This window comes from Alligator mississippiensis, chromosome 3, assembly GCF_030867095.1.
Source record: "Alligator mississippiensis isolate rAllMis1 chromosome 3, rAllMis1, whole genome shotgun sequence".
NCBI classification, from domain to species: Eukaryota; Metazoa; Chordata; order Crocodylia; family Alligatoridae; genus Alligator; species Alligator mississippiensis.
The window spans coordinates 94,334,013-94,351,014 of record NC_081826.1 but is presented as its reverse complement, the minus strand read 5'-3'; the positions used below and the strand labels follow the sequence as shown (position 1 = coordinate 94,351,014).

Genomic DNA, 17,002 nt, shown 5'->3' with positions numbered 1-17,002 from the left:
ATAGGTAGACTGGCAATACATCAGCTGCTTTCCCCTCAGGGGAGTGAATTTGTCTTTTAGAACAAGTGTTTAACATTTAGCATCCAATAGACTTATTCCCAACATAAATGAAATCTACCAGGTACTATGATGCACTGTACTGCTTTGTGCTCTGGCTCGGCCATAATCTGCCCACAAAATAGGGCTAAAGCTAAGTCAGCCTTGAGTTGATTATAGGGGATTCACATGCCATATACTTTTTCTATATTGTTAGTGTAGCAGAAAAAAGATCTGTGTGGCTGGAACACTTCTGTTTTATTGCATGTTATGGGGAGATTTTTTACTCAAAATGGCTGTTAAAAGCTGCTACAGTACAGCTAGATTATTCCCCCTAGCACCGGTCACGGACAGGTCATGCACAAAGCAGCATCATAATGAAGGATGCCCCAGTGGAAAGAGGAAAAACGGTTTAGTTGGGACTTGTAAGAGCTGGGTTCAATTACCTGCCCCACTGCACATTTTTCTGTGCTACTCAGGCCAAGCCCATTACTGAAATTGGATAAAATATGGTCACATGAGCACAGCGCTATCTCTGGGCTAACCAGTGCTACCTGTCAGCTAATGTGGCTGCACTATGTTTAATTGCAGAGCTAATGTAGATGGAGCTACTTTGAGGTATCTCTTCATGATGTTGCTTTGTGTGGTACAGACGTACTGATGTTCCTCGTCATCTGTAAAATGGAGCTGAGAGCACTATTAGGAGGCTGGGAGGTTAAATACATTAAAAACTGTGAGGTGTGAAGATACTATTGTGACCATGTCAGTCAGCAGTTTTCAGCCTTTTTAGACTGAAGGCACCACTCAATAGACTCAAGGTACCCCATTTCAAAAGCTAACATTTATTACAGTTGCAGAGAGACCAGCCAGAGAGGTGTAGGGGAATGGCCAGGTAGTGAGAGGTAGGAAACTGCACTTATTTACTTATTTCCTCACACCTGGTGGCATCCTTCAAAGGATTTCATGGTACCCTGGTTGAGAATCACTGATCTTGGTAGCTAAGGCAGGAAGTACCAAGATGAGCTTCAAGCCATTTTCCAAAGCACCTTTTCACACGTTCACTGTGCAAGTAGGTTGTATCCAAATATCTTGCCCCCACACCCTCAAATTTATCCATATATTTTTGTATCCTTAAACAACTTATGTTTACTACTCAAAATGAATTATTTTAATTATATTAGTAAGAATTAAGGTAGTGACCTTGATTGATTGTTTTCTAGAACATCCATTCTTGCACCAAGACATTGAAAGCTGACATCATTTTTGCTTGAACTTACACAAGACAGTGTTGTTCACAAATAGGCTTGTGACCTATTCAATGAAGTGAACATTGTTGATTTGTGGACATTTTTATTTAACTGACTAAAAAACAATCTTTCTAGTTTCTTTGAGAATAACGGCCAATTATTTCCCCTAAGGAATCCATCTCTGCTACACATGATGGAACAAGGCCAACTTGTTATTTCGAGTTATAACTTTAAGAAAGCTGAAATGTGTTTTGACTGTTAGACATATTATGTTTTTCACTCACTAGATTAACAATGGCTTTAAATGACTGGATTTTATGATTTTTTTTGGCATTCTGTTAGAAACTGTACCTTCCATCATTTCTAACGGTAAACATTGATCTTCTGTGAACAGAGCCACAAAGTATTAATGGAAGTTATCAGAAAAAAAATGTTTGTTAAATACAAATTAACTTTATGTAGGAAATGACCATATTTCCAGTTTTTTGGAGCACAGGTTAGGCTGGACAAGGGGAAGGAAATGGATTTAATGCAACAATTTTTTTTTCCATCTCCACATTTTGATTTCTGTCTTTCAAGGTGGAAGTTAAAATGAAGTCTGGGCCATCTTAAAAACTCAATGGCACTTCTTATAAGGAATATTAATGCCCATGCCTTAAACTAAATCCAATTTGGGTAATTATGTCTCATTATATTCACAGGCACTTTCTACTAGATAATGTATACTTCTCTCATACTAAACATTAACCCTTTTTGTGGTGTTAAACAGTTTATATGATCCACGCCAGCAGTAGCTGCAGTTCAGTAATGAATGAATGGGCTCCCATAGACAGTTTACATGGGCCTTGTGTTAAGTTTTGAAAACGTTTAGCAGTAGCCTAACTTGGGAACAGGTGAGTGGGACACCCATTTTAGGTATCATTTCACAGGGGGCACCAGAATGGCAGCCCCCATGGACCCTGTGCCAATGCCACCTCAGTGGCCTGTGTTCAGGGAGCTTTTGCTTAGATGGCACCTCCACAGCATGCCCTGCGCAGTGAGGTAAGCACTTGCTCTACTCCACCCCTCCCCAAATTTTAACTTATGCCTCCAGTGTTTTGAGGAGATTTTGCAGGTAAACTATTCTATAGATGTAATGCTATGAATGTGCTGGTTACGATTCTATAGTAGGGCTGTATTGATAAAAGGGTATACATTTCTGTTTTGCCACATCAGCATGACATTTCATATGAGCATAGTTTTTTAGGTTCCTATTGAATTTCCCATGCTGATTCTGTTTAGTCATTGTCACACATTTTTAATGGATGTCTCCAGAACTGGGCTCTGGCTGACAATTCTCCTTGGCAGTCCAAGGCCCAGCTACAAAAAAACTGGCAAATGGGTGGATCCTGAGTAGAGCTGGTGCAATGGGGAGGTGCTTTTGTTTTGCTTTCTTAAAATTGAATGTAGGGTCTTTCTTAACCATTATTCATGTTATAACTGAAAAAGTGTGTGTTATGCATATAATCATAAAATCAAAGAAAATTAGGGTTGGAAGGGACCTCAGGAGGTCATCTAGTCCAACCCTTTGCTCAAAGCAGGAGCATCCTCAACTAGATCATCCCAGTCAGGGCTTTGTCAAACTGGTCCTTAAAAACCTCCAAGGATGGAGATTCCACCACTTCTCTAGGTAACCCGTTCCCCTGCTTCACTACCCTCCTAGTGAGAAAGTTTTTCATGATATCCAACCTAAACTTCCCTTGCTGCAACATGAGACCATTGCTCCTTGTTCCGTCATCTGCCACTGCTGAGAACAGTCTAGCTCCATCCTCTTTGGAACCATACTTCAGGTAGTTATTAAAAGCTGCTATTAAATCCCCTCAGTTTTCTCTTCTGCAGACTAAATAAGTCCAGTTCCCTCAGCCTCTCCTCACAAATGATGTGCCCCAGTCCCCAAACCATTTTTGTTGCCTTCCAATGGACTCTCTCTAACTTGCCCACATTGTTTCTGTCGTGGGGGACCCAAAACTGGACAGTACTCCAGATATGGCTTCACCAGTGCTGAATAGAGGGGAAGAATCACTTCCCTGGATCTGCTGGCAACACTCATACTAGTGCAGTCCAGTAGGCTGCTAGCCTTCTTGGCAACAAGGACACACTGTTGACTCATATCCAGCTTATTGTTCACTGTAACCTCCAGGCACTTTTCCAATGATTCTGACTGGTGGATTGATGATGGGCAAGTGCATGCATGCAAGACTGCCTGGAGTTGACCATATGTAAAGTCTTTTCCAGTAAGTGCTAGAGTTTTCTGTTAAATCTTTTCCCACAATGGAGAATGGTTTCTTGGGTAGCTGCTGCTGAAAAAGGATTTCTTGCTAATGGTACTGGAAGGTTGATGGATAAACCTTCTGTGCCTGGCACTGAATTTTTACCTCTCTTTAGGTCCTCCCACTGTCACCTGAGCCCCCACCTTTACTTAAACACTGAAAAAAACCAGGCCATTAATAACTCTGTTATGAAACATTTAATATGCTCTATTAATTTTTGTGTACCAAACACAAATCTGTAAGAACAAGGAAATAAATAGTAAAGATCCCTAATTCATATACATTTTACTCCTCTTACTACAGGCATAAACCTTGCTACAAGCACAACTAATGCACAACTCCCAGTACAGCCCTAACTCTGCACACAGAGGGATGCCAGCTGTCCAACACTAGATTTAATTGCCATTCTGCAAACACCTGTTTACTAAACTATTGTATCTGACCCCAACAAAGCATCCATGACAGCTCCTGGTGGGAAAAATATATCTTGTAAAAGAGTGTGCCCAGAGGTGGAAGAGAGGCCACGCTACTGTTACAAGGCATTCTCACAGTCTGGTATATAGTAGAACTGTGAGAAATTTTGCCGGCTGTTTTGATTCGACACTGTTTTGACTCATTTTGAGCTCGAAACAGCAAAATCTAATTGAAACGAAGGGCTTCGAAACAGCCTCAAAACAAAACGAGGCTAGTCAAAACGTTTCGAGTTTTGAAGCAACCAGCAGTCAGGTGGTGGGAGACAGGGGAGAACGAGGGTTGTGCTCCCAGTGGCTCCGCAACCCCATGTAGCTCAGCCAGGTAGGGAGCACAGCCCTGGCTCTCCCCACCTCCCGCGGCCGGTTGTGGGAAGCCGATCACAGCGTAGGGGAAGGGAACTGAGCCCAGGTTTCATTCCCCTCCCCAGCGCTGTGATTGGGCTGGGGAAAGGAAGTCAGCCCAGCTACGCCAAGTTCCCCTCCCTAGTGCTAGGATCGGAACGCTGTTCCGTCAAAACCTCGAAACTCAAGTCAAAACAGAACGGTGCCGTTTCACACAGCCCTAGTATGTAAATATGGTAAATGGTACAGCGTGCATAAAGGACTGCAGGTTAGTTTTTATTAGTTGACTTAACTATTGATTTCCTTGGTTCTGTGCATGTGTTTTAGGAATGTTCTGTTGTGTCAACTATGCCTACTTTCCAAAACAATTTTTTGTGCAGTAATACTATCAGGACTGGCTGCTTCTCATTCTTGGTAATAATTGTGAAGCCCTAATTACTGTAATTATTGTGCTTCCTGCATGCTGTTTTATTTGTATAATTATATCTGATGTTACCTGTTTGTAAATATTTTGTGATACTGAGTGATAGAAAACATGAGTTGTAGAAGAAAATTTATTTTACAGTGCTTATCTCCTTGAGGGTCTGACCAAAGGGGTAGGGGAAGGGCCATCCCTGAAGGAGGTGAATCAGGGCAAATGCCCCAGGGCAGAGCAGCCATGGCAACTCTGTGCTGCTGCCGGCTTCATGTCCAGCCGCTCAACACCCCTCCCACCACTGAATCCGGCTTGTCCGGCTGCTTGGCGCACCACCCCTCCCTTGCCACTAAATCCACCACCAGCTTCCTCACATCCAGGGCAGGACCCCACACTGGCTGATCTGCCCCAGGCCCTGCACCCTGCTTGGATCATCTCTGGATACAGGAATAGCCAGGCAGGGACAAGCGTGAGCCTGAACTTATCTGCTGATCTTGTCACACCTTGCTTATTTCCTCACATCTCACTTATTTCCTTATATATGAAGGCACCTTTCAAATGATCTCAGGGCACTCCAGAGTGCTGCGGCATGCTGTCTGAGGATCACTGACTTAGACAGACTGTGCAATTTCCATCCTGGAAGGGGAGTTTTTAAGAGTGGGTTGGACAAAAACTTGGCTGTGGTGGTTTAGACAAAAGATTAAACTAGCTAACCTCCTGAGATCCCTTCTGGTCCTATTTTTTTGTGATTTCTTATGTAAAATGATTGACATGTCAGCTTGGATTTTGGGTGGCCAGAAAAGTCAGTCAATTGTCTGGAAATTGACGATGAAATTATGTGAAATTGCTATACAGACATAGGTAGAGCTCACAAGACCTTCATCATATAACTTTTGCAGAGGGAAGAGATGGTTTAAGCTGTGAAATTCTTTGTAGGCCTCCAAGGGCCAGCAGCAGGAGGCACTGGCCAAAATGTCAGGGCCTGATCAACATTCACTGCCTTCAGTAGAAGCCTCAAGCAGTAAGTGAAATGTGTAAGACTGGACAATGGAGATTTGCTATGTTTTCCTACCATCCATATTATTATTGTACAAACAGGCTGGTTTCCAAAAGAAAAATCCCCAGATTCAGTTGAAGAAAATGACTTGGTTCAAATTAAAGCAGTTGGTAGTTACACGGTTTATAAACCTAAAGGAAAGGCCTGTGGATGAGCACAGGGGAGTAAGAGGCCCTTTTCAGATTGTCAAGGCCTCTTTTGGCATACTTTTTTGTCTCATTGGAACATTTTTGTGAGTGTTGGCTTTACTTTATATCAGGGGTGGGTAATACAAAATACAGCCTACGGGTCAGAGCCAGCCCACAGAAGGGCTTTGTTTAGCCCGCGGCAGGTCCCTTGGTCCCACCTGGCCCATGGCATGTCCTGCAGTGGGTGGGGCTGTGCACTGTTGGTGGTGGTGCGGTACCTTCTGGGCTGTTGTGGGGTGGGAGCAGGTGGGGGGGAACATGCAGGGGGCTCCCATGCACACTCCACCATACTTACAAACCCTCCCCAGCAAACCCCACAACCACACTCTCCCCCCACAATTACACACCCCACAAACACCGCACCCACCCACACCCTCCCCCACACACTCAACAAACCCCACACCCCTTCCCCACACACACCCTCCCCCCCACAAACCCCCCACCCCTTCCCCATACAGAGCTGTGTGCCTTTGGAGGGAGCCCCACTCACTGGTATGCGCACCCTCCCCAGACACACACATGTACCCACGCCCCCCACGCACACCCTTCCCACAGCCCCCTATGCACACCCAGTCACCCTCCCCCTCCCCCTCCAGACACCCCACAGCCCCCTAAAACCCATCCACACACACACCCAAACATCCCCACAAACATCCCCCCACAAACCCAACATACCCACCCACCCACCCACTTCCATACACACCCTCACCCCACGTACACGCACATCCATACACACCCCCACAGCCCCTCCACAAACCCCATACCCCCCACCCCTCCACACCCCCCACAATATAGAAGAGTAAAACTTCATTTTGAGCTATTATGCAATTGCCTGTATATACACTATGCAAACACACACAAATCAGGACAAAAGTATTTAAAAAAATAAAATTAAAATATGATATTGTCAATGTTTGATTTTTAGTATATAATTGGGGGGGGGGGGGGTTTCTGGTTCCAAGATAGCAACCCCTCTCCCCAAAAGGACTAATTCTGGAGACAAGGGGAGAGACTTCTGGTGGCAAAGGTCAGGGGTTAGGGGGTGGGACTTCAGGTCCCAAGATGGCGACTAGGGGGGCAGGGCACCTGTCAAAGGGCAGGGCTACCCTTGTGGTCCTCGACAGCTCACCAAAACTCATTAAGTGGCCCTGCACCTGAAATAATTGCCTGTCCCTGTTTTACATGCAAATAGTCAGTGATCTGGAAAATTTTGATTCTGGTACATTAATATCTACATCTCATTCCCTAAGTCATTTGCCTTTTCTGTTATGTAAAACTTCTTCCTAAGTGGAAAACCGGCCAACGTCAACCTAATGAGGAAATCGACTTTTGATCTTTGCCCTTAAAGAGTAGGGTTTTATTGTTGTTGTTTTTCATAACATCTGCTTAAGCCTCTCTTCACTTCAAACCACCTCATCACCTGTTATCAGACAAATGGTCATGGCAACTCAACGACGATTTTCCTAAATGACTGCGAGAGCTCATTTAGATTTTTAATAAACAGTCACATTCTAATGAGGTCTTCATAAAACTGACTAAATATGTTTAGAAATCATTAGCTTAAATTACCAGTGCAAAAGTCTCCTTAGGGAGCCCTGCAGATTTTGTGATGACTTCTGGCAGATGGATTAGTATAACAACACAAGTGAGTTTTGAATCTCCACACAAACAGTGTGAATGTGAGTGACTGGGTAACAGGCTACCAGATAAAGAGCTAAATGTCCCTCAGGTGGGTTCATTAGAGAGAGAAAACAATCAAAACACATTTCTGTGCCATTTAAATACCAGGTGCACAGCAGTCTGCAGGTGCCAGAAAAACTGACAAGGGTCCTTTGCTGGAACACACAAGAGCTTAAAGGGAAGCATGGTTTTGATAAGTATTCCTCAGATAATGACAGGTATTGGCAGATGTACCCAGACCCTGCTGGAGGGGAATTCAGGGACTGAGTCATCTGCAGCAGGTGCTTGCAGTAGGGACAACCTCTTGGTGGTTCCTCCACCCACAATTAAAACAGTCTGGATGCAAAATGCTCCAGGGCAAAAAGCAAGTTCCTAACACTGATTTAATGACTACCCATCCATTCTTAGTAAACAAATACGCATACGCCCCCTTAATGATTAATTCATGACGGGTGCACCTTGTGTGGCAAACATGCTAAACAGGCATTCTTCTTTCCTAGAAATCTAGGGGAGTTTTCCTTGCTTTTTTTTGATTTACAATGGGTAAATGGAGTCAGAAAAAAATATAATCTCTAAACATAATATTAATAGCAGCAAAAAAAAAAAAAAAAAAGCTTCAAGGTCAGGAGAAAAGGTTATCAAGACTCTGACTAAGGAGCCCATTCAAATCATCACTAATCAAAATGGTGCAGTTCTTTCTGCTAGGTGTTGAAGGACAGATGGCATGTTTATTCTGTAACTCCTTGGTGTCAATGGTCCTGTCATTGGTAAGAGGGAATATGCGCAGTTTGACAGACAAAAGGCCCGACAGGGGCTTAATTGCACTGCTTTGTGATTCACAACCTTGTTGTTATAGAAAAGTATTTTTATTTTTGTGTTAAAAAACAATATTATGGCTCTCATTTCCTAGATATAAACCACTGGAAAAGTGAGGCTAAATCCAGTTTTTGTTGCTGTCAAGAGCTACATGTTGCAGCTTTGTATTGCTAGGTGGACTGTTATGCTGCACAAAAGATTTATATGAAGATATGAAGGAGAAACCATGGTGTCATTTCTTTTTCCCCATCCTTGCGATTTTACCCATTCTAGAGATACAATAGGACCCCTCCAGTAGAAGCTGCCAAGGGGATGTAGTGTGTCAAAAAGACTACAGTGAATAAGACTGGGACCAAAAACCTTATTTCTCTTCTGGATTAAATTTGATAGGCCACTTTAATTTATGCTTCTGAATACTGACTGTATAACAACAGGAAGATGTTTCATATAATAAACTATTCTTGCTCCAAAGACAGTGGGAAAATTGTTTAACAGTCCCTTTAAAATGTCCCTTTTAAAGATATCTACATAAAGCTCCAATGAAATAAATACAGTACAGAATTTACTATTAAAGCAAAGGTATTTGTTTTGAATTTAAGTGTTAAATAGTTTCTGCTCTGCATTTCCCTCAAGGGTCTACCTTTTTGCCCTGTAATTAGTTTAACCTGTGTTTTTGTACCTGGCGTTAATTATAGTCACAAATCACATCTTTTGAGACCTAGCTACAATATTAGTGCCTGATTTATGGGTAGATTCACATGGTTAAATGTCAACACGCTAGGATTTACACAAACAATTAAGTGTAAGCACAGAATCCAGGTCCAATAAATTGAGACTATAAATTGAATTTGTGAAGAAGGAAGCGAGATCTGACAATCTGACTCAGAGTACTCCTTGTACCTAAACCGTGATCTCTCAATAATGCAAACATCTATTTTCAGGAAAAAGTAACAACCACTCCATTACCAAGAAATTAAAAACATGCATTTCACTTGATACCAAAATATGGGTGCTGTCTACACCTAGTTCAACAACTAATGAAAATGTTGAATTTAGAGGAGTTGGCCATTCTGCTTATTTCAGTTTTTTTTCAAATGAGAATAAGGGTTAGGTGGTCAAGTCCTCCTGAATTTTCCTTAGAAAACAACAGCCAGGATTGCTGATGATGGTGTACAGCAAAGCTGTACTGGTGGGTATAAAAAGGAAATAGCTCCTTGGATACATACTGACAATAAAACTGCAATTATATGACAGAGAGACTTTCTTTAGAGATAACCTATATGTTTAGTATCAACTGGCTAACCCCACTTTTTCATTATAAGATAATTACTGAAGAAAACCTCCTGGTTAAGACAATGATTTTATATTTTGATTTCAGTGTTCATCTGAGTTAATCTACTTGTTCAACTTATAGCCTGTAGGCTAAGACATTATCATCTTATTATTCCTGCATCTGAGAAAAGTCATAGGTAGGCCGGCCACTCTTGAATGCTCAGATAGCCACAGGTCATTGTCCTGGACACATAATTATATCAGCTACTAGTTAGAAGGCAAATCATGTCTTAAGGGGGAGCTGGGAGGGAAGATAGATTTGGACTAATGTACCATGGTACTGTACACTCCTGTTTTGAAATCAATTCTAAAATCTTTCAGATTATATTTGTGGCATGTCAAAGTGACCTATCAAACTTAATCTGAAAGATTACCATGTAGATTGCTCTGAAGTGATCTCCTTGATACGTATATTTTTACATTGCATTCTCTGTTATTCAAACCTGTTTGATGCACCTGCTGAAAATCCACTCAGCTGCTGAATTCATTTGGAAAAACTGAACAGCTACTAGCTACCATATTAAAGAGATATAGTATTGTGTTAAATAAAGCTTAAAAGAGAAGTTTGCTATACAATACCAAAAATTACAAGGTACAGTATTGTATCAAAATTAGTAGTAGAGGTACAGATAAAAAGAACAGATTATTTCACAGTACTAATAGTTACAAGTTAATAAGAAAAATGCTGCTGTTTGGATAACCAGGGTTTGGATAATCAAGAATGTATTGCACTCTTAATAAGGCACTGATAAAGTTATGATATTCATCTTTGTTGGCTGTGCTAAATGTAGTAGCAGTTTTATCAGTTCCTTTTCTGCATTGTACTAACAATATCAAAGCTGAGCATTCAAGCCATGTTTAAAAATAATTAATAATGCACCTTTCAGCAGAAACATAATAAATATTTTATGCTCTATATTCACTGCAATAGCATCTTGTTGGTTGGTTATTTAATATCTAAAGGCAAACAAAAAGATGAAAGACTTGAGATAAATACAAAAATTACTTACCCTTCCTACTTCCACTAGATTAGTAACCATGACTATACTGGCTGTGTTTTCATGCCAAACCATTCTCCAGAAGTCATATATCGTCTCCTGCATTGGCCCTGAAACAATATATCAAAAGAAAGGTTACTTTCTGAAAATGTTGAAATTGAAAGCTTGTCTCTAGGGAATTTTGAAAGACTATGTCTATATAAATGAGTATCATTATTGTCATGTATTTAATCTTGGTTGAGTTTCTTTCTTGTCATCCAACCTGTCCTCATTTAGATTTTTTTTAAGTAGCACTCTGAAAAAAAGTTGGTCCACATTTATATATTTATCTTTGTAATACCCAGAAGTGAAATTATGAAAATGGATAACATTAGTCTTTCTGCTAGCAATTGGAAGATATCCTGGGGAAACTGTACATAGAATAAAATGAGCCTCAATGGCCTATGTGGCCTTTTCTGGATTCTAATATTTTTCTTAGCATGAGCTATCTGTCAAATTAGTCAAATTCCTAAATTGTACTTCCTGAAGTGAGACAGAAGTTATGATTTTTTTTTGCTGCAGTATATCATTTTTTAAAGTAGTGCAGGAAACAGTAAAGAACCCTGGCATGACATTACAATGGTCTTCTCTGCAGCACTTATCAAAAGGAATGGCCCTGAAAAACTGCATTTTGGGATTCATAAATCTGCACTCTCAGGGCTTCATGAAGCATTGTGCTAAAACAGGCCTGCTCCATGTCAGCCCAGTAAATATTAATGACAGAAATGTAAAATCCTGAAAAAAACCACGTCCCTAATTTTGCACACTCCTACATCCTTGTGTTCAGCCTACCATTCCAACTTCTGAATTTGAAACCAAACTAGGTCAGCAAAACTAAACAGTCATAAACTACTATCAATTACAAAAGTACCTAGATTCCACAGTGAATCACAGTGAATTACCAAATCTCCACACTGCAGAAAGCAATTAGTTGCTTATTCAGGAGAATGCCATTAATCTATTCATTTGGGGACAAATGGATAAATTTATCAACCTAACCTCTCCAATAAAGAGAGACCTACACACTTGAAGCATTAATAAAACTCTTTATTTATTTAATTTAAAATTAGGGCTGTCTGCAATGGATAAAAAGTTTTGGTATTTTGGGGGTCCTTTTGATACTGTTATCATTTGACTCTCAGAATCAGAACATTTAATGAATAAAATAATAATACTTTTATAGCCATGTAAAACCCCATACTGTTCTGCTAAACACATCTCCATAATGTAACAAGCTGCAATATGTTGGGAAAGGACACCATTAACTTAAAAATATAAATTCTCTGTATTTTTAAATATAAAGTTATATGAATCATTTAAACATACTACGATTATTTGCTGTCATGTACATACATTATTTTTAAATGTTTTCACTTTTGCCTCCTGTCCCACCACCCCATTTTTCTACATTCATAGTTCTATATGATATATACAGTCAGTTTTACTGTTTCCCTTAGAATCAGCCAGTTTTCCCTCTGCTTTTGGTGGTGTTTCACATAGCATTACGGGAGAAAAAGGCATTTAAAGAAATAGGAAAATATGATTATAGGACCCCCCAAAGTTGGCAGGAGGTCTCAGGGCAGGCATAGTAACATAATCTACCTTCTAATTCAGTTTTGAAATGTGACAGATTTTGAGCTGACAGTGTGACTTTAAAACCTGAGTCCATGTTTTTAATTTAAAATGCAGAACATCTGATACTTTTGAGAGAGATTAGGCTTTCAAGCATGACAGGCTAGAGTCATTTCTCACAATCTGGAATCCTAAACTGACTATCGCACTGTATCTAAGTCTCCTATATATTTTATACAAAACTGATCTGCACTCAATTTTCTTGTGCTCCATTGGGATATCATGCATTATGGGTGAATTGTTGGTTTCTTCTATTTTCAAATAATTATGTAAGATTCAGTGTAGCTTTCCAGACATTAAAAGCCAGAATATGATGGACCTAATTCTGAGTCCCTCTTTGCATGACTAGTCTGGGGGAATATGTCCCTGAATCTTCTCTAAAGGGGCAACTGAGAATATCCAGGGCATATTATAGCTGGCCAGGCTTAAGGAATGGGTTGAACTGGAGAATAATGGCTACCCATCAAAATGGCCTGCTGGCTGGTACCAAGGGTACTGTTGAACACATGGTAAATTAGAGCAGTCCTGCCATTGCTACAACTTGTGCTTTGGGTCAGTTCAGTTTCTGAGCTCTACACCACTCCAGTCTGGGGAGAGCAAACAGGTGACACTCCATTTCCATCAGCTGCGCTAAGCATATGATCAACTCACCTAAGGATCAAACCCATAGTTATTAGAGCATAAAACCACTGAATAATGGGACAGACAACCAGCATTTGGCTCCTGTTCCCTACTTACCCTAATTCCTGTTAATTTAAAATTTACAACTTTAAATGAAGAATGCCATGCAACACAATTTTAGTTATGGAGCTCTGCTAGAGTATCTCCATCAGATGAAGTCTGCAGTAACATAAAACAGAACAGATCTAGTCTTAGCTTTACGTAGCAATAATTAATCTACCACCACCATGATCTTTTACCACTGTTTCTAAAGGAAAACTCTCTCAGGCAGCTACCTGGTAATCTACTGTTCAAGGATTGGTCTAAGGGCTGGAAAAAGGGTTCAAGAGCTCTAATCCTGGCCTAACACCAGAGGCTTATGAGGTCCTGGATCAGTCATTAACTTTTTGATCTGTCAGTTCCCCACTTGTACAATGGATATGTTAATGTTCTCTTACATGACCATGTTGCCATTTGCTCTAGTTGCTGTTTGTAAAATACCTTGAAGGCAGAAGTGTTAAGGAGATTTGGACTGTTGCTATTGAAATAATAGAACTTGACTGATTCCCACAAAGGTGGGGTACCTCACCTAGACTGTGGTGCTCCCTTCTTTTAACACCAGCAAAGCAAAAGGAGCAGTTAAGGTGGGACAAGCTGGAGAGGCAGGGAAAGGAAGGATAACATCTCTATATGATGCTGGCTCTTGAACCAAAGTAAATGTTCAGCAGAAATACCATTTGTGGCAGCCCATGGGAATGCAGCTGCTGACAGAATCAGGGAGAGGCCACTTCTTGTGGGACAATCAGAATTCCCTGCAAGGGAATCTGGAGAGATCACAATATAATTTTAATATTTCATATTTCCCCAATTTGATTCCAGGCAAAATAAAACCTTGATATACAGGAGCTTTATTACAATCAGAAACACCAATTAGCACTAAGGCTTGATAGTAGAGAAGAAAATGGCCTCACTGTTTGAGAACCAACTATGATGTTGATGGGAAGTTTCATGGCTGTGTAGAGGTTTACCATCTCAATGCCGCTATTAGGATCTGTGGGACTGGAGAACCCCTCTCTAAAAGACCCTGTTTGCTTCCACTTCCACAAGGGTATTTTAGAGTAATTTCTCTCTCCTTACAGAATAATCTGCGAGAGAGGACAGATGGTTTGTAAATCATAGAAGTGGCTTATTGACCATTATGGATTCTTTGCACCTATCTGTTCTTAGCTTGAAACTTTTCCACAGTAAATGGAATCTGTCCTATGGTTTAGAAATTCCTATACTAAAATCCCTAACCATACCGGGGAACAGAACCTAAATACCAGTTTCTTCTTCCTGGTCTTTAGGAGGAGGAAAGTAAAGGAGCAGAGGAAATGAGGACAAAAAACGTTCTTAGAAAAAGAATCCTGGTGACCACTACTATGGCTTTAGCAGATGCTGAACTTGGTCAAATTTTTAAACTTTCCTCCAAACAGAATTCATCAGTTTGTTTCCCCCATGTGCTGTTCGCAAGCTGTATTAGCTTAGATTTCCCTCATATTCTTCTCAGAATCATCAGTGGAAGAAACACCCTTTCCTGCAGTCAGGTATGCTTTTGTCACCTTCCCTTGATGCATTAAGACAATAATAATTAAAAATATCTTGTGCTAGGGGAAGTGGTGATCGCTGATTATTAGAAGTGCTTTCTTATTTCATTTGTCCAATCCCTATACCTAGCCTCCAAACTTCTTTCAGATTCAGGACACTGCAGAAAAAAAAAAAATCCTAGCTTAAAGTCTCCGAAAGTAATTTTTTTCTAGCCCATTTTTCTTTTCTTCTTGACATTTTTCAAATTATTTTCTGACATCTGAATAAATTATTACTCTGTCACTTGTCTCCAGACAGAATTGAAAAGCATTAGAGGCCAGGTAGGGGTGTAAAATTTATTGTCATCAAGAGCTGCACAATATGATTCTAGAGAGCCATGGCCAGATGAAAAAGAGCTGATAATTGTTATAAGCCTGAAGTTTAGAGATGTATGCATAACAGGCAAGAAGGGTACTCTCAGCAGTTGCCCCTTGTGGGAGTAAAAGGTCTGAAGAGAAGGTATTATACTTCTGTAAGACTAAGCCCGTAGCATACTCCATTAACTATATAATATAATATTTGGTATCAAAGATCTCTGCTGTGAAGAAAATCAAGACCTGAGCTCATGCTTGCTGTAAAGGTGCAAAGTAAAGTAAGGAAAAATCCCCACTTACATGCATTAATGAAGAAAACTCAATGACATGGTCAGCTGTGTGATTATAACCTACATTTTATGAATTAAAAACTATTAATGGTACAGTTAGATACCCTCATCACATTTTACGGGGTGAAATTCATGGAACTTAAAAAAAAAAAGTTTAAACCTTAACCTGTACATAGAGGCTTTTCCCACAACCTACACCCGTTCTTGGTATCAAATGACCCAATACCCGTACTTGATATTTTTCAGAGTCAGGCAAACAGTTAAACTGACCTCCTGATATGTGGTACCTTTGCTGTGGTCAGCAAAGAAACAAAGTGTAAAAAGAAACCAATCTCAAGTTGCATGGACCAAAAAAGCAAATGGAGCCAGAGAGCTTAAAAGTATGGTATGAATACAACACTGGTGTTTCAGGCTTGTCATGTATGGTATTCCTACTCAATGGAGCACAGAGCTGCACTGTTTGCAGGTGGATATTTAATTCAGAGGATTTGGACTTGGGGATGTGGCCTGTTATAAAGGGCCAGCTGCAAAATCTGAAACTCTTTTAAAAACTTTTTTGAAGCCCAGAACCAGAAACTTTCCCAGCTACCAATCATATTGGGCCTTTTTTTTTCCACATGAATGATCTGTATTTTCTAAAAGAGAAATTAAAACATGAGGTATAAACAATGAGCTAATTCCTTCTCTGACATTTGTCTTTATTATAATAGTAGGTTCATGTTCTCATGTTTGGTTCCCGTGCAAACAGAATTAAATTATAGATATTGGAATTGAAAATATATGAGAAGCAGAGCTCTCATGCTTTTCCCTTCCCTCTAAAGGGAAAAGCATGGGAAAAGACTGAGAGACTGGGCACAAGAAGTGTAGGAATCTTACGTATTTGAGAAGACCACAAATTACAACTTTAAAAGGAATACAATGAACCTGCTTTTATCCTGCGCTGACCTCCATATGATATGGGATAGGAAGGCATGAAGTGACTCAATTTTTGATTCCATAAGATGACTTATATCTAGTCTGGGTGGGCAGCAATAGCTGCATTTTCTCTGTCCTTTCAGGAAAACTAGCTGTAGTACTGTGGCTCCTACTGCCTAGACATATGTGAGGGAAGCAGTTTCTGAACCCGTTGCTAAAATTCAGGAATACCTGCATAAGGACAACCCCACTTCAGCCCTCCATCTGATGTAATTTAATGAACTGAAAAGTATATTATTATCAACTTTGGCACCGAAGCTCAGAAACAAAGCTTAATGGTTCTCTTTGCAAATGCACAATCAAGGATACATACTACATAGTAGAAACAGGACATGTACAGTTTAAGGCATAACAAAAACAATTAGTGGAGGAAAAAATAATAGAATCAAAGTTACTTAATTAAAAGTTTGGGAATGTTTCTTTCTCTAATGCAACCTTTAAATGGGGTAACCCAGATGTTAATAGAATAATCTAAGGTTAGTTCCATCGCATGAGGCACCACTTATATGCAAAATTACAGGAATACACATGTTCTGCTAGTACCGTAATCTGATTGGCTAATTATTTGAAAGC

The 17,002-nt window shown here is 40.3% G+C and overlaps 1 protein-coding gene across 13 annotated transcripts in view; it reads right to left on the bottom strand.

Annotated features, from left to right (window-relative positions):
• Positions 1-17,002, bottom strand: part of PTPRM (protein tyrosine phosphatase receptor type M) — a 725,043-nt gene that overhangs the window by 36,209 nt on the left and 671,832 nt on the right. For all 13 annotated transcript variants that reach the window (XM_059724225.1, XM_059724226.1, XM_014606664.3 and 10 more), the window contains one exon: positions 10,906-11,003. In XM_059724225.1, coding sequence (XP_059580208.1) covers positions 10,906-11,003 — 98 coding nt within the window. The remainder of the gene's footprint in view (positions 1-10,905; positions 11,004-17,002) is intronic.